The sequence below is a fragment of the Halichoerus grypus genome, chromosome 1, assembly GCF_964656455.1.
Source record: "Halichoerus grypus chromosome 1, mHalGry1.hap1.1, whole genome shotgun sequence".
NCBI classification, from domain to species: domain Eukaryota; kingdom Metazoa; phylum Chordata; class Mammalia; order Carnivora; family Phocidae; genus Halichoerus; species Halichoerus grypus.
In genome coordinates this window covers 198750018-198771464 of record NC_135712.1, presented here as the reverse complement: position 1 = coordinate 198771464, position 21447 = coordinate 198750018, and the positions used below count along the sequence as shown (strand labels likewise).

General features: G+C 49.8%; 2 protein-coding genes across 4 annotated transcripts; one reads left to right on the top strand and one right to left on the bottom strand.

Annotated features, from left to right (window-relative positions):
• Window positions 1-1805: 1805 nt before the first annotated feature.
• KLHDC8B (kelch domain containing 8B) lies at window positions 1806-6973 on the top strand. Of its 3 annotated transcripts, none has more exons than XM_036100561.2 (6): window positions 1806-2214; window positions 3170-3674; window positions 4760-4924; window positions 5262-5486; window positions 5584-5685; window positions 6117-6973. In XM_036100561.2, the coding sequence occupies exons 2-6, from the start codon at window positions 3299-3301 to the stop codon at window positions 6311-6313; spliced, it is 1065 nt and encodes a 354-aa protein (XP_035956454.1). In that variant the 5' UTR covers window positions 1806-2214; window positions 3170-3298; the 3' UTR covers window positions 6314-6973. The 3 variants fall into 3 exon arrangements, with proteins under 3 accessions (XP_035956454.1, XP_035956452.1, XP_035956455.1); XM_036100559.2 differs by having other exon boundaries at window positions 1806-2419; XM_036100562.2 differs by lacking the exon at window positions 4760-4924 and having other exon boundaries at window positions 1806-2419.
• A 769-nt stretch (window positions 6974-7742) lies between these two features.
• CIMIP7 (ciliary microtubule inner protein 7) lies at window positions 7743-18243 on the bottom strand. Its single transcript, XM_078061695.1, has 4 exons — window positions 18217-18243; window positions 15749-15862; window positions 8531-8587; window positions 7743-8150 (listed from the first exon to the last, which is right to left on the bottom strand). The coding sequence occupies exons 1-4, from the start codon at window positions 18241-18243 to the stop codon at window positions 7743-7745; spliced, it is 606 nt and encodes a 201-aa protein (XP_077917821.1).
• Between the last annotated feature and the right edge of the window lie 3204 nt (window positions 18244-21447).

The window sequence follows — 21447 nt, the reverse complement described above, 5'->3', positions numbered from 1 at the left end:
CATCAGAGCAAAGAGTGACTTGACCTCGATTTTGGTGGATGCTGACCCTGTAGGTGTAACTGGGATTGGAAAGGATGAGGTTGGTAGAGACCACAGGGTCATCCCAGGATCCAGCCCTTGCTCTCCATTTGGCATCTTTTACAGCCCTGAGTAATGGGCCCTAGACCCATTTCCACCTGACCAGAGAGATCTGGTGGACATCTAGTTGTGAGTGATGCCAGTGGGCCTGGGAGGGCTCACCCCAGGAGGGAGTCTGTGTGCCAAGGAGAAAAGCCAGGGCTGGATCTTGAGGAGCTACTTCCTGGGGAGAAGAGGAAGCAGGGCCTTCAAAAGACTCTGAGAAGCAGGATGAGTTGGAGCACAGGTGCCAATTTCACAAGAAATGAAACTTTGAAGATGTCAGCAAGATTTCAGTTGTGACAAAGACCGTAGGGACCCATAGTATTAGCTATATGGTGTTCCATAGTGACTTTGGCAAGAGCAATTTTGGGGGAGCAATTTTGTTCTGCTCACTGCTGGACATAAGGTAGCAGATATCAAGGTGACTGGAGGAGAGGAAGGGGAAATGGAGGGACTGGGGGTCCTGGGAGGTATCTCAAGGTAGGAGGCTTTTAAGTGCTTAATTGCCGGAAAGGGAAGAGTGGGAAATGTAAGGGGTTTTGCAGAGCAATGTGAACACCCTGTGGAGGAAGGTTCCCTTAAGTGAAGAGCATGTTAGGAGCAGAGTGGAGAGGATGGAAGCCTTCTAGCTAGGTTCTGTAACTGGCCTTGGTACCACCATTTCCGTAGAGACCTTCCAGCTCCAATTGCCAGCCTGTAAAAGGGGCTGGAGACTCTCTCTGGTCATGAAAAGGCTCTGCCCACACTCAGGGTTGGCTTCAGAATTTAGGCAAGCCAAGGAGTTAATGCCCCCAAGCAGCTCTTAACCCACAACTGATGGAGATTTGAGAATGAATTCCTCAAGCAACCTTTGCTCTGGGAGGGACCCCAGCAAGATTTGGTCCCAGTTGCCCGCAGTGGTAACTTGCTTGATGACACAGCCTTTATTGGCTGCTTTCTCTTTTTGCCACTCCTCTGCTGGTGCTTCCTGGCCTCACCTCCCACATTAACTGTATGTACTGATATCTTTGTCTCCAGATGTGCTTCTTGGGCGTTGAGACACACACCGTCCATGAAAGAGGGACAAGATAGTAGCAAGGATTTCTTCTAGGTGACCACCAACCTGCACAAATGGTCCCGCAGCTCACAGACTTAGCCAATACTCTGAATGCCCAGAAGATAGGCTGGGCCAGGGCCTGGGTCTGAAATAGATAGGCCTCTGTCACACCAACTTGCTCTCATCTGATCCCAGAGTTGGCTACAGGCAGGCCCAGGACCCTGGATATGAACTGTCACAAAATGTCTTGGGTCCCATAGTAGCCCAGGCCTCAGGGCCTGCAGAGTGACCTGCCTGGGAGGTCCCCTGGCCTCTGACACTTGAAGCTCATCCCTTGCTCAGAGCTACCCTCCCGGCAAGAACTTCCCCCACCCAGGCCTGTGGAAGGGCCTGTCAGGCACTGAGGGCTGCACCTCCATCCCCTGCTAGCCTCGATGTCCACCATAAGACCTATTCTGCGCCTTGCTGTGTGCCTGGGGAAGTGCCACCCAGCCACCACCCCTATCAGAGGCCCAGGCCACGCCCCAAGTGGCCTCCAGGGGGCGCCGCCGCGAAGCCTGTCTTAGGGCTCCTCCGAGCTCAGTGCCGGTGGGCGGGCGCGGGCCTCTCAAGCCTGCTGGTTCTGCTGGCCCGCCCCCCGCCCCCCGCCCCCCTAACCCCGCGGGTGCTCCCAGGCTGGGTCCCGCTCAGAGCGGTCCCCCACCATACACGTGTTGTGCTGCTCACTGCTGCCTCAGTTCTCCCCCAGCCCAAGGTCGGACCCTAAATCCTGGGCAGGCCCAGCGTCCACATGTCCAGCTGTCTGTTTACCGATTTGCCTGTGACTATGGGTCGACGCGCCCTGCTCTGGCCACGGCAGGTGCAGGGTTAAGGCGGGGGGGAGAGTTTCCCGAGTCGGGAGGGGGGACGAGGGGCGGACCCGGTCCAGCCCCGCCCCTCGCCGAGCCAAGCCGGAGCCCCGCCGGAGCCCCGTCGGAGCCTGGCCTCAGCCCCAGCCAGAGCCGGCACGGAGCCGGAACGGCGGACCCCGCGCCCCGGCAGCGCCGGAGCCCCGGCCGGTGAGTCCCGCAGGAGCCGCGCTCAGGGGAAGTTTGGGGCGCGGGGCGCAGAGCCCCAAGCGCGCTCGCCTGGACCCGCCCCCCGCCTCCCGCGAGCTGGAAGTTTGGGGCCAGGAGGCCATCACGCCAAGGGTCCCAGGAGCGTGGCCCCCGCGGGAAAGGAGAGGCTGAGGAACTTGGGGATCTGCTCTGAGGGGACTCGGAGGTACAGCTGCTCATTCCTACTGGAAACGCCCTGGACTGTGGGAATCTAGAGTCCTAATGCTCATGGGATCCCCAAATCATCCCCCTCCCTACTTCTGGACACCAAGGAGACTGGCCTCTAGGAACCTGGCATGGGCAAACCCCTAAGAGTAGACCTGAAGGGGGAATGTGGGACCCTGGCGTCCAGCTCCTCCCCTCCCAGTCCCAAACGCCCTGATCTTGGCCTTTTGCTGGTGGGAATGGATGATCTCTATGGAATGGCCCCCAAAAGGGTTGTAAGTATACCTTGGAGTCGGATCCCTGGCTGTCCAGGGCACACTGGAAGGCAGTAAGGGGAGGGTACAGTAGGACTCTATTCATGCAGAGCCCCAGAATGAGGCTTGTCAAGAGGAAGAGAAGGGGGCCAGGGTGGAGTGTCCTATCCTAGTCAACTTACCTCCCACCTCGACCTAGATTTGAAGGGGGAGGGGAGGAGGTTGGGTGTTCTTAGGTGAGGGCAGGGGGTGGGGAGAGAATCCCTCATGCCCCATAGGAAGGGGGGAAGTTGCCTGAGTTTCTGGGAATCTGCCCTCTTTCCCCCCCAGGAGGGCCTCGCCTCTACAGTGGTGTGCGAGCCAGTAGGGGTAGGTCCTCCTTGTGCCTTTCCCGCCAGTGATTTTGGGCCAGTCCTGCCCTCAGCTACACACTGCTCAACTGTACCCTCAGGGACAAGTCAGTGGCCCTGACCCTTTGTTTTCCCTCTCTCCTCTAGGTGAAGGCGAGGTCCCTGAACTGGTCAGACACTCCCTGTGGCCCTGAGTCAAGATGAGGCCCCATCATGCCCCTCAGTGAGCCCTGCAGCCTGAGCAGATAGTATGGCCTGTCACAGGAGGTGAACACCATGGCTACAGGCGGTGGCCGGGCCTTTGCTTGGCAGGTGTTCCCACCCATGCCCACCTGCCGCGTGTATGGCACAGTGGCATACCAGGATGGGCACCTGCTAGTGTTGGGGGGCTGTGGCCGGGCTGGACTGCCCCTGGACACTGCCGAGACACTGGACATGGCCTCGCATACATGGCTTGCACTGGCGCCCCTGCCCACTGCCCGGGCTGGTGCAGCTGCTGTGGTGTTGGGCAAGCAGGTGCTAGTGGTGGGCGGTGTGGATGAGGGCCAGAGCCCTGTAGCTGCCGTGGAGGCCTTCCTGGCTGACGAGGGCCGCTGGGAGCGTCGGGCCACCCTCCCTCAGGCAGCCATGGGGGTTGCAACTGTGGAGAGAGGTGAGTGGCCTTAAGGGAGTCCCTCAGGCGCCCCAACGCCCTCTATTCTTTTCTGACTTGGTCTCTTACCCTCAGAGATTGGACAAGAGCTGTAAATTTTGTCTGAGTGCCCTGGACACAGCCTTGAATCTTGTAAAGACCCTCTCCTACCTAGGTCTGAGCTGAGCTAGCAGCAGCCTTCACTGCCCTTTCCTGCTGTGAAGTGGGAGGCAGAGCCCAGACTGGCCCCCAGCATGATGGGAGGCCCCAACGACCTCCCTGCCCATTCCTCTTCTCTAAGAGACTAGGAGGGGTAGCCCAATGACTGTCAGGGTTATAAATAGTCTAGGGGACGGGGAGGGGAGCAGGGCCTTGGCTCAGAGCCCAGTAAGTGCTTAGATTCCCTCCCCCCCTCTTCCTCCCATATACCCGTTTACCAGGGAGCCGGAGATGGGAAGGCCAAGCTGGCCTGGGGATAGTTGCCATGGAAGCCCTCGGCTGACTGACCCATCTCCCTAAGGCCTCCAGACATGCCCCCAGCCGACCTGGAGGGTGTAACAGGGCCAGAACCTCCTCTAATGAAAGGGTGGGATACAGAGGGGCTGGCAGCTCTTCTGGGCAGAAGGCTTGTGGCCAGCACCTCTACCCTACAGGCCTAAGTCCCTCTCCTAGCCCCGAGCTGATCCCCAGAGATCCCTCCCCAGTCTGAGTTCTATGCTTAGCAGATCCCCATATGCCCCTCCCTGGCTGAAACCATCCTCCACCCTCCTTCCCCTAGAGGAGCCCCCACCTTGTGGCCTCCAGGTCTGACCACCGGTCCTGCTTAGATGCCAGACTTGGTTGCCATAGCATCTCCAGGGAGACAGAGATGGATTATAATTAGATCATCTGCCTCCTGCTCTTCACTTGGAGGGGCCCTGGCCAGAGCAGGAATCCTAGCTCTCCCAGACCCCACTCAAGGAAGGAAAGAGGGTTTCTCTGCTGCTTGGGAGGGGTACTACAAACATGTGGGTCCCCAGCCACCCCCAGGCCTGACCAGGGCAGCTGTCAGGGTAAGGTGCCCTGGCCAGGCTGAGGTGCACTCTGAATTGCTCTTTTCTACGCAGATGGTATGGTGTATGCTCTGGGGGGAATGGGCCCAGACACGGCTCCCCAGGCCCAAGTTCGGGTATATGAGCCCCGGCGGGACTGCTGGCTTTCGCTACCCTCCATGCCCACACCCTGCTACGGGGCTTCTACCTTCCTGCATGGGAACAAGATCTATGTCCTGGGTAAGGGCCTGGGGGATGTGGGAAAGGGGCTCGAAGTGCAGAAGCACCTATCCCCATAGGTTGGCTGGGATCAGGTTTAGCCTGAGATGGCAGGACAAGAGAAGCTTTGAGTGAGCCAGGCTTGCTTGGAGGTTCTGACCTTTGGTGGCCCTCTTGGGCCAGAAAACCAAACCCCAGTGCCTGAGGATCTGCAGGGTAGGTGATCCATGCTCTGGTGTGCACACAGCTGGGTATGGGGGGGCTAGGGTGGGCAGTGGTAAAGGCTTAGCAACCTGGTGAAGGAGGAGCCTACTAGGCCTCCCAGGCTCCTTCCCAGGTACCCCAATTCCATTGGCAGGGGGCCGCCAGGGAAAGCTCCCAGTGACTGCTTTTGAGGCCTTTGATCTGGAGGCCTGTACCTGGACCCGGCACCCAAGCCTGCCCAGCCGCCGGGCCTTTGCTGGCTGTGCCATGGCGGAAGGCAACGTCTTTAGCCTGGGTGGCCTGCAGCAGCCCGGGCCCCACAATTTCTACTCCCGCCCACACTTTGTCAACACTGTGGAGATGTTCGACCTGGAACACGGTGAGCAATGGCTACCTGGGCTGTTCTCCCACTTTCCATGGGATGGAGGGGCACAGTATATGTTGTGGGGCTGGATCTGACCTCCCCTTTCCTGCAGGGTCCTGGACCAAGCTGCCCCGCAGCCTGCGCATGAGGGATAAGAGGGCCGACTTTGTGGTTGGCTCCCTTGGGGGCCACATCATGGCCATTGGGGGCCTTGGTGAGTATCTGTGGGGCTAGAGATAGGTGGTGAGCCCAAGACAGGAAGGAGGAAGCCCAAGCATGAGCACTACCTCCTGCCCTGCTTCACACACTCCAGGGATCAGGGCTTTGTGAGCTTCCCTTTCCCAGTCTGTGAAACAGACAGGGTGTAGTCTGCATAGCCTAACTCTTGGGGTGTCCCTCAGCACCTGATTGATGGCTCTGTACCAGTAGCGGCCTAGGAGACAGAAACAGGACAAGTGACCACTGAATGAATGGACAAGTAGAAATCTAAAGAAATGAACGAATGATGAATGGGGGCTATGAGTAGCAAGGCACTGGTAGCCCATCTTGGGGTGATGCCTGCTGGGCCATCTCGGGGCTCAGCAAGCAAAAGAGCAGGGGCCCTTGCAGCCGGTGCCCTTTACAACTTCCGTCTCCTTCCTGCAGGCAACCAGCCTTGCCCTCTGGGCTCTGTGGAGGGCTTCAGCCTTGCACGGCGGCGCTGGGAGGCCCTGCCCACCATGCCCACAGCCCGCTGCTCCTGTTCTAGTCTGCAGGCTGGGCCCCGGCTGTTTGTCATTGGGGGTGTGGCCCAGGGTCCCAGCCAAGCTGTGGAGGCGCTGTGTCTGCGTGATGGGGTCTGAATGCCCGATGGGATGTGTCAGCTGGGGCAGCGCATGCCAGAGGCACAGGTCTGTGGCTCCTTTTGCTGCTAAAGAAGCTCACTGTGGCTCTGTGGGATGAGGGAGGCACAGGGTCAGGGACTTGAGACAAATGTCTCAAAGGGTGAGGGGACTTTGTCTTTAGTGCAGGACACATATGCTTATACCCACCTTTATCCCCATTCATTCATGGACCATGCCTAGCTCCACACTTGCTCTGGAACTACTGGGCCCTCTGTCCAACTGGGAAGTGGGAAGATGGGAGAGCTGGCCTCATGCCCCACAGGATTAGTGCCTACCTGGAGTTGACCAGGCTCACCCCAATAGCTGTTCCTGAAAAATCCTAGCTGTCAGCCACCTTGAAGGCCTCTGTGGCCCCAGGAGAGTTCAGACAGGTCAGAGGACACAGAGGGAGTGGAGGAGTGGATGTAGGAACCTCCAGAGGACCAGAGGAATATTGGCTTTGGGCCCTTTACACTGTTGACTGTGTGATCTTGAGCAAGTCATTTCACCTCTCTGTGCCTCAGCATCCTCATCTGTAAATGGGGATCTCTGAAACCTTCCTGCCCTACCTACCTCACAGGGCTGTTGTGAGGACCCAGGAAGTTCAGATGTGAAAGTAAAAGTGCTGCTAAAATCCGGTGTATGGCCCTCGGTGTGGACTCCTGTGTTGCCCCTGCAGCCCCTTGCCCTCCTTCAGGGGCCTTGATTCTCCCAGGGAGGAGGGTCCAGAGTAGCCTTTTGGATCTGGCTTCTGCCCCCAAAGTGTTCTGGTGTCTTAGCCCCACCTAAGCCTTAGTTTCTCTTTTGGTGACATAGGATGACTGCTGCCCTCCACTGTCCTGGGTGTTAGAGGGCACTCACAAGACAGCCAGAGAAGAGCTCAGAAAACTACAGCAAAGCACCACAGGGTCAGGATGACCTCCAGGTCCACGTTGCGCAGGATATCCTCAAAGTCTCTGCTCACCTCCATAGGGAGGGGTGGTCCAGTGGGGGCTGTGGCCAGGGCAGGCTCCCCCTTTCCCAGCTTAGGCAGAACCATGTTGCTTCCCACCAGACCCCTAGAGACATAGTAGCCTCCCAGAGAAATCAAAGCTGCCAGCCCTTGCCTCCTCCTCCAGTCTTTGCTGCCCACGGACCCCACTTTCCCTGCAGCCACATGAATGCAAGGGGCTCACAGCTGGGTTTACTGCAAGAATGGATCTGGGGTCCCAGAACTGATCTGCTGTAACCATGGTGACCCTCCTGGACCCTTAGCCTCCTGCAGGGTTCTCGCTCAGAGGCAGGGTTCTCGCTCAGAGGCAGGGTTCCCAGGGTAGCACCTCCCCTGCCCAGCACACAGGTGCCATGGGCCTTACTGCTCTCCAGCTTCTAAGAGCCCTTGGGCTGCAAACACAGACAGGCCGCTGTGTCAGCTGTCCTTGTTTAATGCTCTGGACCAATTTAGACACTCCGAGACCCCGTCATGAAGGTAATGCTGCAGCAGCTTGGGTCTTGGGATCCCTGGGAGGTCAGGCAGTGTGTTGGTGACTGGTCCCATGTTGTTGCTGCCACAGTGGCCACCCCGGGATGGCTGGCAGAAGTTCTGCTGGTAGGTGGTGCTGGTACGGGGAGGCTCGATCTGCACAAAGTGGATAAGGCGCTGGGGGAGGTCACTGAGTCCGGGGCCTGACCGGAAATTGGCCTGGTAGGAGGATTCAAGGGGCCGCTGCTTGCCCAACTCCAGCTCATGGGGTGCCCAGCGCAGGAAGGTGTGCCGCTGCCATAGGCGCTCCAGGTCTTTCCGCCTTCCGATTCCCTGCAGCAGGCAGTAGGGGCCCTCCTCAACGGTGTGGGCCCTTGGCCCATAGTCCTGGCACCAAGCACCCCTCGGCCCCTCCTCAACCCAAGCCTACTTGGTGATTCCTGGCTCCCCTGGCCTGTACCCCAGCCTCTTTGGCCTGCCTCCCCAGCCATGCCTTCCATTCCAGGATGAAACCTCCAGAAAGTCAGTGGCCCCTAGGATATTTGCACATTGTCAGGCAAGCTAGTGGATGAAACCAAAGCAGAGGTACCTTTGTTTGGGGAATGAGCTGTTTCCCAGACAAGAGAGGTTGTCAGGAGCCCTCCCTCCCCTCAGTGTCTTATCCCCTCCACACTACCTCAACTTCAACCTAGGCTGGGGCCCTGCCCGCTCTCCTTCCTTTGTCCAGTACTCACTTTGTCGAAAGAAGTACGGTTGTCATGCTTGGAGAACAAGTGTTGCTGTGCTGGCTCCTTTAAAGACAGTGAGAAAGAAGGTGAATGGGGAAAATGATGCTCACCTGCCCTTAAGATGTTACCTCAGGACCCATAATGGAGGGAGCTGCCAGGAGCCACTACCCCTAAGCTGCTAAACTTGCCACAATCCTGAAAGGGCAGTTAGAAATTAAAGCAATGCCTCACTCCTAGGACATCTCATGCTGGTATTTGCCTCCAAAGCCGAGGTCTCTAGGGCTGCTGATTGAGGAAGGGGCTGAGGCATCTTCTAAGGCATCCTGCCACCAGAAGGGCAGTGGTTCAAGTTTCATGTCAGGCCCTTTAACTCTTAGATTGCCCAGGACCAGGCTTCAATTCTCTCGTCCCCTCTGTCCACACTTAATCTTTCATCAGTAACCCAAGTTCTTGGCCCTAAGTACCACCTGGAAACTGCCATTTCTCTTTCTAGCTTGAGCTCTTTCCTGAACTCCAGACTCAATAGCCAACAGGCTATTCCATATCCCCTTGTAAATGTCTTACAGGCATCTCCAAACACAGTGTTTTGACTGAGCTCTGGATCATTCCCCAACCCCACCCCTCCGCAGCCTTCCCCAGGTCAGGTCATGGTAGCTAGATCCTGCCAAACACCTTGGAGTCCCCTTGATGCTCTTCTTTCACATCCTATATCCAAAGTGTCAGGAAGTCCTGTTGATTATTCCTTCAGTATGTACCCAAGATTGAACCATTCCTCAGTATGTCCACTGCTTTCCCTGATCCAAGAGGCACCTTCTTCTCTTGCTTGAATAGTTGCAAGAGCTTCCTACCTGGTGTCCCTGCTTCCAAGCTTTCCCCTCCAGTTTATTGTCCTCTTAGCAGGCAGAATAATTCTTCTGATATGAAGATCAGATCATCTCCCTTGTTTGCTGAAAATCCACAACAGTTCCTCATGTTTGTAAAAGCCAAAGTCATCATAGTGGTCCATGAGACCCACACAATATTGATCTCTCCATTACCTGCAACCGCACTGGCATCCTTACTGCTCATGAAACACACCAGCTATTTCCACTTTGGACCTTTGTACCACCTGTGCCTTCTGTCTGGGACTCTTCCTGTAGCTGGCCATAGGACTCCCTCTCACTTCCCTCTTGGGAGGACTTCTTTGAGCACTAACACCAGCAGTGTGTCACCCCAACTCTGCATTTTCCACTTTCTGGCATACTAGGTGACTACGTAGTATGATGTTGCCTAATGTTTCTGATGAGAATATAAGCTCCTTGTGGGCAAATGTTATTGTCTGTCTTGCTCCCATCTGTAACTCCAACACTGAGCCCGATGCTTGGGCAAATACATGTTTGCTGTTTAATTAATGAACAAGGTTTAGAAAGCCCCCAGGGCATTTGCTTTGGCCCAGTTGGAGCCAGAGAACCATGCCCTATCCCCAGGCAGAGAAAGACCACCCCAGGCCCCCAGACCTCAATAGGAATCTGTCCTAAGACCATCCACCTTGCCTTTGTGCCTGGTCTCTGGCCCTGGAGTTCCCTGTCCCCAGCCATTCAGCTTCTCCTGCTGCAGACCTGAATGAAGTGTCTGGTCTGATGAGTTCAGCTTGGCTGGGTTGGGGTATGAGCAATGGCTGACAGCAGGTTCCTAGATAAAAGGCTGGAGCTAGCTCCATCCCAGATCCCTGAACCAGAATCTTCTGTGGTATGTGTCTTTAACAAGCTCCCTTATCAGGGGCACCTGGGTGGCTCAGATGGTTAAGCGTCTGCCTTCGGCTCAGGTCACGATCACAGGGTCCTGGGATCGAGTCCCACATCAGGCTCCTGGCTTAGCGAGGAGCCTGCTTCTCCCTCTGCCTCTCTCCCTGCTCATGCTTTCTCTCTCTCTCTCTGTATCTGTGTCTCAAATGAATAAATAAAATCTTTAAAAAACAAACAAACAAACAAAAAAAAACAAGCTCCCTTATCAGGACCTCCTGCCCTACACAGCTGGTGTTGGTTTCCAAATAGAATGAAAGCTCCATGAAGGTGGGAAGCCAGGCAGCCTTACCTTTCATTCCTCATAAAGCAAACTGACATGACAGGGATTAAAAACCCAGGGCCCTTTTAGAAAAAAACAGGAAAAAATCTTCAGTATTTAGAACTAGGCAAAGAGTTCTTTGACTTGATACCAAAAGCAAGAGCAATAAAGGAAAAAATTGATAAATTGGACGTCATCAAAAAATTTTTAAAGTTTTGCTCTGTGAAAATTTGTGTAAAGAAGATGAAAAGACAAGCTACAGACTGGGAGAAAATATTTGTAAACCAAATATCCAATAAAGGAATAATATCTAGAATATATAAAGAATTCTTACAACTCAACAGTAAAATAACAATCCAATTAGAAAAAGGGCAAATGTCAGATGTGTATCGACAGATGAATGGATAAAGAAAATGTGGTATATATATATATACAATGGAATATCACACAACCATCGAAAAATGAAATCTTGCCATTTGCAATGATGTGGATGGAACTAGAGGGTATTATGCTAAGCAAAATAAGTCAATCAGAGAAAGACAATTATATGATCTCACTGATATGTGGAATTTAAGAAACAAGGGAAAGGATCATAGGGGAAGAGAAGAAAAAATGAAACAAGACAAAACCAGAGAGGGAGACAAATCATAAGAGACTCTTAATCTTAGGAAACAAACCGAGGGTTGCTGGAGGGGAGGGGGGTAGGAGGATGGGGTAAGTGGGTGATGGACATTGGGGAGGGTACGTGTTGTAATGAGCACTGGGTATTATATAAGACTGATGAATCACAGACCTGTACCATTGAAACAAATAATACATTATATGTTAATTAATTGAATTTAAATTAAAAAAAAGAAAATGGGCAAACAACATGAAGCCATTTCACTGAAGAGGATATACAGATGGCAAATAACACATGAAAAAATGTTCACCATCATTAAACATTAGTGAAATACAAATTAAAATCACAATGAGATATCATGACGTATTTATCAGAATTGGCTAAAATAAAACAGAGACAATACCAAATGTTGTTGAGAATGCAGAAAAACTGGATCATTCATACATTGCTGGTGGGAATGTAAAATTGTACAGTCACTCTAGAAAACTTGGCAGTTTCTTTTAAAAACTAAACATACAACCACCATATAATCCAGCAATTGCACTCCTAGGCATTTAATCCAAAGAAATGAAAAGTTATGTTCACCCAAAAACCTGTACCAGTTTTATTTATAAGAACCAAAAACTGGAATCAGCCCAGATATTTTTATTTTTTTTATTTTTTATTTATTTATTTATTTTTTAAAGATTTTATTTATTTATTTGAGAGAGAGAGAGAATGACAGAGAGCACATGAGAGGGGGGAGGGTCAGAGGGAGAAGCAGACTCCCTGCTGAGCAGGGAGCCCGATGCGGGACTCGATCCCGGGACTCCAGGATCATGACCTGAGCCGAAGGCAGTCGCTCAACCAACTGAGCCACCCAGGCGCCCAGCCCAGATATTTTTAAAAGGTGAATGGTTACAAGCTGTTTATACATGCCATAGAATACTACTCAGTAATGAAGAGGAATGAACCATGAACAACTTGGATGAATCTCTGGGAAATTATGCTGAGCAAGAAAAACCAATCTCCAAATATTGTGTGCCATATCATTCCATTTATATAACATTATTGAAATGACAAAATTTTAGAAAGGGAGAAGAGGCTGGTGGTTGCCAGGGATTAGGGACAGAAGAAGGGTGGAGGAACAGGAGGCTGGTGGGTGTGATCATAAAAGGGCACTACTAGGGGTACTTGCCACGTTGGCCAGTATCTTAATGAAAGAGGTGATAAAATTTTATAGATCTTAATATACACAAATGAGTATAAGTAAAATAGGAAATCTGAGATAGGTAGGTTGTGTTAATGTCAATGTCCTGGTTGCAGTATTATACTATAGTTTTGCAAAATGTTATCATTGATAACATTGGGGAAAACTGGGAAAAGTATAGAAGGGATCTCTATTATTTCTCACAACAGGTTATGAGTTTACAGTTATTTCAATAAGAATTTCAATTAAAAAAACCCTGGGAGTATGCAGCAAGTTCCAATTGACTCCCAAATTTCGTCTTCATCTCTATCCTTGGCTAAAGAATTGTACACAGCCCTGGAATGTGGATGCCTCTGTTGTTGGAGGCAGCTCTGACTCTGAAAACTCACTATATATGTATTTTTGCCTTTTGATTTTTTTATTACTCCAAAAAGCTTCAATAAGAAAAATTTAGCTTTCAGGCGCCTGGGTGGCTCAGTTGGTTAAGCGACTGCCTTTGGCTCGGGTCATGATCCTGGAGTCCCGGAATCGAGTCCCGCATTGGGCTCCCTGCTCAGCGGGGAGTCTGCTTCTCCCTCTGACCCTCCCCGCTCTCGTGCTCTCTCTATCTCATTCTCTCTCTCAAATAAATAAATAAAATCTTAAAAAAAAAAAAAAAAGAAAAATTTAACTTTCTGACTCTGTGCTTGTGCCTTCAACACTTTCACAGTGTTTTTTTGCTCCTCAGTAAGGAAAGCACACTTGATCCGGTCATAGACACACTTAACATATAGGGAACCACTACAGGCCCTGCTGACGTGTTGTTTGTTTGTTTGTTCTAGACAACCTCATAAGAACTTTAGGTCTTACAACACAAACTTCTTGAAGTCAGCCTGGTCACATGCCCTTTGTGGACTGTGGTGCTTTCCCAACTTTGTTGGTATAAAGGTACACAATTCTATTACCAAGGGTTCAGGACAGCCTAGTTTTGTTAGAAGCTGTATTGCAGGACAGCCTATGATGGTATGTCAGATTCCGGATCATTCTGAATGCCTCTAGACACCATCCCCGGAAGAGTGAAACTCACTATTCTAACGGTGGCAGGATAATCTATTGACTTCCATTGACTCAAGTTTTGTTCTCACAATAATGGGACCCTGGTAAGAAGTGCAGTCATTTCCTTCCACCCAGGCAGTTCTGAGTATTCTTATCCCTGGAGAGGATTTCACCTGCATCTTTGTTTCTAGGGATCCTTTTCCATTGAGGTAGTAAAACCCATGATCTCTGAGCAGGTGAGCTTGGGCTGGGGTTCCAGCTGAAGAAACCTTGGAGGAAAGGTAGATTTCCTGGGAGGGGGCAGTAGTTGCATGTGGGAGGGCTAAGGGCCCTGGTGGAGGCTGGGCATTCTGCAGTCAGTAGGATGCTGAGTAAGGAGCCCCTGTGACAGACTGAGGCATGGCAGGGGTGGGACAGGGAGGAATACAACAATCATGGCACCACCAGTGAAGGACTTACTCCAAACCATGAGTCCCTGGGACTCTTGTCTAACCTTAAGAACAAACAGGACCAGTACTACATGTCCCAGGAGTCAAGCAGGTGATGGCTAGAAATAAGTTAATCTGGTCTAGAAGAGAAAAAGAAAAAGAAGAAAAGAAAATTTTCTTGCATCTGAATGACACAGACAAAATTCTACCTGCCCCAAACTAAAGAAAAGTGGTGTCACATCTTGAAAAGTTTTTCAACAATAATAGCTGCAAGCAGTTGGTTGAAACCTGGTATCTCTTAGCTAATAGGAAAATAAAATGTGCACCTTCCCCGAACAGTCCCACTTATTAAAAGAGATTTAGACATAGAATGAGCCACCAGACTTGGCATTTATACAATCTGAGCCCAAGACACATAGATCATGCTGTTTGGGGATGCTGGTATTGCTAGTAAATGCTTTGTGTAGCAAGTCTTCAGTTAAAACATGTCCCAAAACATGTTCCCTACTTCTGTTTCTGGGGGACAGATTGAGAGGATGTTCCAGTCTTTAGGATGACAGCTGCCCCTGGGCTCCTACAAACACCCAGCAGAAAGTCCCCAGTTTGCCTCTGTCCCTGCACTACCCAGGTCCCATTATTCTCAAGGGGGAGGTGGCTCCAGATAAGCGGTCTGGAGCTGCATTTGGGCCTGGCTCTTTTAGTAGGCAGTGCCAGGCAGCCCTTCCAACTGAGAATGCTAAGGAAATTCAGGCTCCATAGCATGGCGGCCTCCAAGACCCTGTTCTTGGCCTGGGAAAGCAAGTCACGGAGAATTCAGATGGCAGGTCAAGTAGGATCTGGCTAGAGGCTTGGAAGCAAGAAGCTGCAGTGGGCAGAGCATGTTCCAGACACTCCTCCAGGTCCCCTTCCATGTTCTCCACCCTGCTGTTGCCCAGGGGGCTGATCTGAGTGCATTTCTCACCAGCCTGCTTTCCTTCTGGCCACTGAAAAGCCCTGGGAAGAGATGGAGGGAAGGAAGGAGAGGTCTCTTCTCTTAACTCCCTCCCAGACTAGCCCCCACCTGTCTGTCTCTCCACCCAAGATCACCACTCCTCTCAGGGTAGTTCTCTCCACACCACCCTCCCCTTCTGGGTTCTATGAGCCATACTTTCCCCTGTCCCTTTGGGCCCAATGGTACTGACCACTTGGTTGTTACCAACCTGTGCTACCACCTTTACCTGAGGCCTTCACATCTACTCCTTTGCATGTACACTCTGTTGAGTTCTCCTACTTTGAGTGAGCTTTTTACAGTTGGGACCCCAGCTGATGATCAGTGCCCCCTCCTTGTTTCCAGGCCTAGAAGCCGTAGAGGGTCTGGGCCTTGCATCTCTCTCTCTCCTGTTCTCTGGAAGCCTTTTCCAGCCACTTCTGCCATCACTCCCTTCTAGTCCTCCTTGGCTACGCATGTGAGTGGGTACCCAGCCACTTTATATGCTGCTTCCCTCACCAGAGGAGGCCTCCTGGGCCCCTGAACTACAAGGCTGACTGTGGACTAGACCATGGGCTTTCATGACATCAAGGAATTTGAGCTTGAGAGCAGTTGTTGGCAAAACTCAAGGCTTACTTTCTGGGTTCTGGAGGGTCTCGCCCCATGACCACCTACTCAAACTGGGCCCTGACCCTCCCTCTACCGAGAAGGAACATTGAGCAAGACTGTCCAGCTTGGTACTAGCTCTTCTCCACCCTTTCTATAGGTGGAGATAAGGAAATATGCTATTTCAGGGAAGAGTGGCCTCATGAATGTTCTGGGGATAAGCTGGCCTCAGGTCTCAGTCCAGCAGTGGTAGGTCTGGGGATGATGCTTTTGGGGTCTGAGAGAAACAGAAACTGGCCCAGCCACCCCAGCTGCCCCCAGAGCTGCCTCGTACCTGACATCGCTGCAGGAACACTGCTGGAGGCTGGGGCTTGGCTGCAAGGCGGTATTCTTGAGCACTTTCACTCTTGAATTGGCCTCTGTAGTGCCCATAGAAGCCAGTGTTGTGCTATAATAAGGCAGGCATGAGGGTGAATCTCTCCCAAACACTTATCCTGAGTCTCAGACCTCAGGGTTCCCAGACCGGAAGCCTCTCCTGGGAGCTACTGACAGAATAAAAAGAATCTGAGGAGAGGGATACCCATCTGCCATCCATCATTAGAACAGTCGGCCTCAGGACGCCTGGGTGGCTCAGTCAGTTAAGCATCTGCCTTCGACTCGGGTCATGATCCCAGGGTCCTGGGATCGAGTCCTGCATCAGGCTCCTTACTCAGCGGGGAGCCTGCTTCTCCCTCTGCCTGCTGCTCCCCCTGCTTGTGTGCTCTCTCTCTGACAAATAAAATCTTAAAAAAAAAAAGAACAGTTGGCCTCAGCTGTGCTGGCCCACCTGGGAGGGCTATGTGTGTGTAGGGAAAGGGCACCTTTTTTTTTCCTTTCCCTTTTTTCCTTTCTTCCATCCTTCCCTTCTTTCTTTCTTTTTTTTTTTTTAAAGATTTTATTTATTTATTTGAGAGAGAGAGAATGAGAGAGAGCACATGAGAGGGGGGAGGGTCAGAGGGAGAAGCAGACTCCCTGCCGAGCAGGGAGCCCGATGCGGGACTCAATCCAGGGACTCCAGGATCACGACCTGAGCCGAAGGCAGTCGCTTAACCAACTGAGCCACCCAGGCGCCCTTCCTTCCCTTCTTTCTTTCATAAGATCCTAGTATAAGCCAGGGAGGCAACGGTGAAAGGACAGAAATATCCTGGTCCTTGAGAACCTTCCTTCTGGTGAGGGAGTCAGACACAGCAAATAGGGTCAGGGAAGAAATAACCTGATGACTAGATCCAGAGTGACAGGGAACGGGGATAGCCCCTCCTGACAATGAAGGTGGGACCTGAACATGAGGAGTCAGCCGTGTGAGGAACAGGAGAAGAGCATTCTATGTGATGGGAACTGAAAGAGCAAAGGTTCCAAGGCCAGAAAGAGAGAAATGTGCTGGAAGGATGAAATAGAACAAAAATCCTCATGACTAAAGGATTTTGAGCAAACTAGTCAGGTAAGGTCAGGGAAGGGCAGGGCTCACACTAGTTTAAGAATATGGATTCTCGGGGCACCTGGGTGGCTCAGTCGGTTAAGCGTCTGCCTTAGGCTCAGGTCATGATCCCAGGGTCCTGGGATTAAGCCCCACATCAGACTCCCTGCTCAATGGGAAGCCTGCTTCTCCCTCTCCCTCTGCCATCCACTTCCCTGGCTTGTACTCTCTGTCAAATAAATAAATAAAATCTTTGGAAAAAAAAAAAGAATATGGATTCTCTTCAAAGAGCAAAGGGAGACTTTCCAGCAGGGGAAGGGACCAGACAGTTTTTGAGTTGGGGTAGTTCAGAGCACTGAGCAGTTTTGAGAACAGGGCCACTGACTGGTGATATGATCCTTCCCTGGGGATTGAATGGATCCATGTTGGCATCTATTGACAAAGTCACGAGCACCTATTTGCCACAAACCCTGCTATTCTGGGGCAAGAAGGGCACCCTCTGAAACTGGAGCACCTAAGCAAGGGATAAGCTTTTCAAAAGAAGTACTTTACCAACAGTGATAGCTTCTGGAGAGAATTTCAGAGACAGGGACTGGCAAAAGACATAAATGAGCATTTATCAGAGGTCTAAGAAGGAGCTATTCTGTGTTGATATCATTACGTGGATGCCCTGTGGACAACAACCATGTCTAGCCAGGGAACTCCTAGAGCCCACCTCTTTGTCCTGAGAACTCCCTGGAAAGGATGGGTGTGTCTGGTCCTCCATGATCATAGCCTTGAGCAGAAACAAGCTGACCCAAGTTTGGCCTCTGGCCATCACAGCAGGTTCCTGTACACGACTGAAAAGCCCTTTATCTTTTCATCCCACTGAGGGTTTGGGTTGCCCAACTTGTCTGTCCATCTTTCTATTATCTGTTGAACTTGCTCTCTATTCAGTTTAGTTCAATATTATTTACTGGGCAGCCTTTACTGCATCCCAGGCATTGGACTGGGCATGGGATATACAGTGGAAAACAGTCTTTGCCCTCAAGATGTTCCCAGTATAGAGAGCAGTCAAATTCCAGAAGTCTGGGGGGACCAAGCAAAGAACTGGGAATAAATGGGGTGGCTAGAAGATTAGGAGGTTCAGCTGGTTAGCATGAGACCAGGACATATGGGAAAGGACATGGCATCAGAAAGACTAGGTAGGTTCCAGGGGTAACCTTAGAATGGCAGGGAAGTTCAGGGTCCTCCACCAGCCTGGATGCTGGATGAAATCCTTCTTGCTAAATTTACTCTCATGATTCATTCAAATTTCAGGTACTACCCCGGGGCCAGGAGCCAAGATTAATTGTAAAGTGCACTCTTACCCAGGAGCCTACTAAAGCACTTTGCATCTTTCCAGGAAGGAAGTAGAAAAGGTAAACTTTCCTTTTGTCTTTTTGAGGCTATGTCTGAGGAAAGAGAATCTCAGCTTCTTGTTGCTTAGTGACAAAGGGAGGTTGTGACTGCACAATGCTGCTGAGATTGTTGAGACAGTGCCCAGCCAGCTACCCCTTTGTGCTTCCTGCTTGTTTTCACTTCTTTATGAAAGAAATCTGCCCCTCAGCATTAACAGCCTAGAAAGAGTCCTTACATATAGAAACAGCCTAGATAGAGTCCATGCATATAGAAACATATACTCCACAGTAGAGTGTGATGAACTCATAGCCAATGAAATATCAAAGAACATTTTAAAGGTGAATCCTGCATTTTAATATTGTGTAACCATATTGCCAGGAACATAAATTTAGAAAACATTCCACAGAGTCAGAAGAAATGTTAAAAGGCTGATGGTTCTTCGGATAAAATTGCTGCTTCAGAATAAGGTTCTGCCAACTTTTCTTTTAGGAGTCTGTGGCACCTGAGAACACTGGGCAGGTGACTATTACCAGGGACCCAGTAAAGAAAGAGAGCATAACAGAGGAGCAAAAGAAGGAGTGTGAAAATATTTGACATTGTGTTTCCATTGCAAGCTACCCTTCTGCAGATTATTGTCTTTCTCTCTCATTTGTAACACAGGGACATGAACAGTTCACCCCTTTCACTAACCAAAAGGAGCTGGCAATCAGCCTCTAAAAATAGAGTTTTTTAAGTTTAACAGCAGAAAACATTCAGACCCTGCTGGTGTCACCGATACAACCCTACTAGCCAGGAAACCCACCCTACTATAGTTAACCCTGAAGACCCACTCTCACATGTATTCACAGGTACAAAAAGTTTCATTGCAGCATCTGCATAGGGGAAAAACTGTAAGCAGCTGAATGTTTTACCAATAGGGCAATAAGAAAGATACTTTAATCTACAAATATATATCTTAAAAATGGTGAGTCGAAAAGTCAAATTGTAGAAAAATGCATAAAGTATACCATTTATAAAATGATATAACCATGCAAAACAATGCTATATATTATTTATGGATGCAAACATATGAACTAAAAGTATAAAACATACATAGAAATGATAAGCATCAAATTCAGGATAGAAGTCATCTGGGGAATGTATCAGGGAAGGCAGAGTGGAGCTTCAACTCTATCTGTAATGTTTTTATTTTTCAAAGCTTTATTTAGGTGTAACTAACACAATAAACTGCACATATTAAGTGTACAATTTGACACATTTTGACCTATGTATACATGTATGAAACATAGCCACAATCAAGGTAGTAAACGTATCCATCACCCCCAACTTTCCTTCTGCCCATTGGTAATCCTCCTCTATGGCACTCATTGGTCTCAAGCAATCACTGGTTGACTGTTGCCATAGATTACTTTGCATTTTCTAGAATTTTATATAAATAGAATCATTCAATATGTATTCTTTGTGTCTGACTTCTTCCATGCAGCATAATTATCTTGTGTTTTATCCATGTCATGGTGCCTATCAATCACTCATTCCTTTTTATGGCTTAGTAGTTTTTCACTGTATGGATGTGCAAAACTCTGCATATATATACATATATGTATACGTATATATTTTTAATAGAATTTTTAGAGCAACTTTAGGTTCACAGCAAACTTGAGTGGAAGGTACAGAGATTTCTCATATACCTCCTGCCCCACATGTGTATAACCTCTCCTATTACCAATATCTCCCAACAGAATAGCACATTTTTTATAATTGCTGAACCTAAAGTGACAGATCATTATCCCCCAAAGTCCATAGTTTACTTTAGAGTTCACTCTTGCAGTTGTATATTCTATGGGTTTGGACAAATGTATACTGCAGTTACATGTATGCACCATTAAACTATCATACAGAATAGTTTCACTGCCTTAAAAATCCTCTGTGCTCCACCTATACATCCCTCCCTCCCCCAATCCATGGCAACCACTGATCTTTTTTTTTTTTTTTAAAGATTTTATTTATTTATTTGACAGAGAGATAGACAGAAGAGCACAAGCAGAGGGAGTGGCAGAGGGAGAGGGAGAAGCAGGCTCTGCACTGAGCAGGGAACCCGATGCGGGACTCGATCCCAGGACCCTGAGATCATGACCTGAGCCGAAGGCAGATGCTTAACCTTATCTGAGCCACCCAGGCGCCCAACCACTGATCTTTTTACTATCTCCATAATTTTGCCTTTTCCACAATGTCATATTGGAATCCTACAGTATACAGCCTTTGCAGATTGGCTCCTTTCACTTAGTAAAATATATTGAAGTTTCCTCTATGTCTTTTCCTAGCTTGATAGCTCAGTTCTTTTTAGTGCTTAAGATTCCATTGTCTGGATTACCACAGCTTATTTATTCATTCACTTACTGAAAATGACTTCTTGGTTGCTTTTAAGATTTTGCAATTATGAAATAAAGCTGCTATAAATATCCATGTGCAGGTTTTTGCGTGGACATAAGTTTTCAAGTCCTTTGGGTAAATACCAAAGAGCATGAATGCTGGATCGTTTAATAAGAGTATGTTTAGCGGGGGACCTGGTTGGCTCAGTCGGTTAAGCATCTGCCTTCGGCTCAGGTCATGATCCCAGGGTCCTGGGATCGAGTCCCGCATTACTCAGCAGGGGGCCTGCTTCTTCCTTTGTCTCCTGCTCCCCCTGGTTGTGCTTTCTCTCTCTCTCTCTCTCTGACAAATAAATTAATAAAATCTTTTCCAAAAAAGAGTATGTTTAGTTTTCTAAGAAACTGCCAAACCATCTTCCAAGGTGGCTGTACCATTTAGCATTCCCATTAGCGATGAATGAGAGTTCCTATTGCTCTACATCCTCACTTGCATATGTGTTATCAGTGTTCTGGATTTTGGCCATTCTGATTGGTGTGTAGTGGTAGCTCATTGTTGTGTTGTTTGAATTTTCATTTCCCTAATAACTTACAATGTTGAGCATCTTTTCATATGCTTATTTGCTATCTGTAGATATTTTTTGGTGCAATGTGTTAAACTCTGTGTTGGCTTATTTATTTATAGAAATGTGGGGAGAGGGGCAGAGGGAGAGAGAATCTTAGACAGGTTCCAAGTCCACTGCAGAGCTCGACACAGGGCTTGATCTTACAACCCTGAGAACATGACCCGAGCCAAAATCAAGAGTAGGTCACTTAGCCAACTGAGCCACCCAG

Bases quoted from the DNA above. Each gene is read 5' to 3' on its own strand.
- KLHDC8B (XM_036100561.2), top strand. From the start codon at position 3,299: ATGGCTACAGGCGGTGGCCGGGCCTTTGCTTGGCAGGTGTTCCCACCC. The intron at 3,675-4,759 runs GTGAGTGGCCTT...TTTTCTACGCAG, and splicing joins GGTTGCAACTGTGGAGAGAG to ATGGTATGGTGTATGCTCTG. The intron at 4,925-5,261 runs GTAAGGGCCTGG...TTCCATTGGCAG, and splicing joins GAACAAGATCTATGTCCTGG to GGGGCCGCCAGGGAAAGCTC.
- CIMIP7 (XM_078061695.1), bottom strand. From the start codon at position 18,243: ATGCAAAGTGCTTTAGTAGGCTCCTGG. The intron at 8,588-15,748 runs GTACGAGGCAGC...CTGTCTTTAAAG, and splicing joins TGTTCCTGCAGCGATGTCAG to GAGCCAGCACAGCAACACTT. The intron at 8,151-8,530 runs GTGAGTACTGGA...ACCGTTGAGGAG, and splicing joins ACCGTACTTCTTTCGACAAA to GGCCCCTACTGCCTGCTGCA.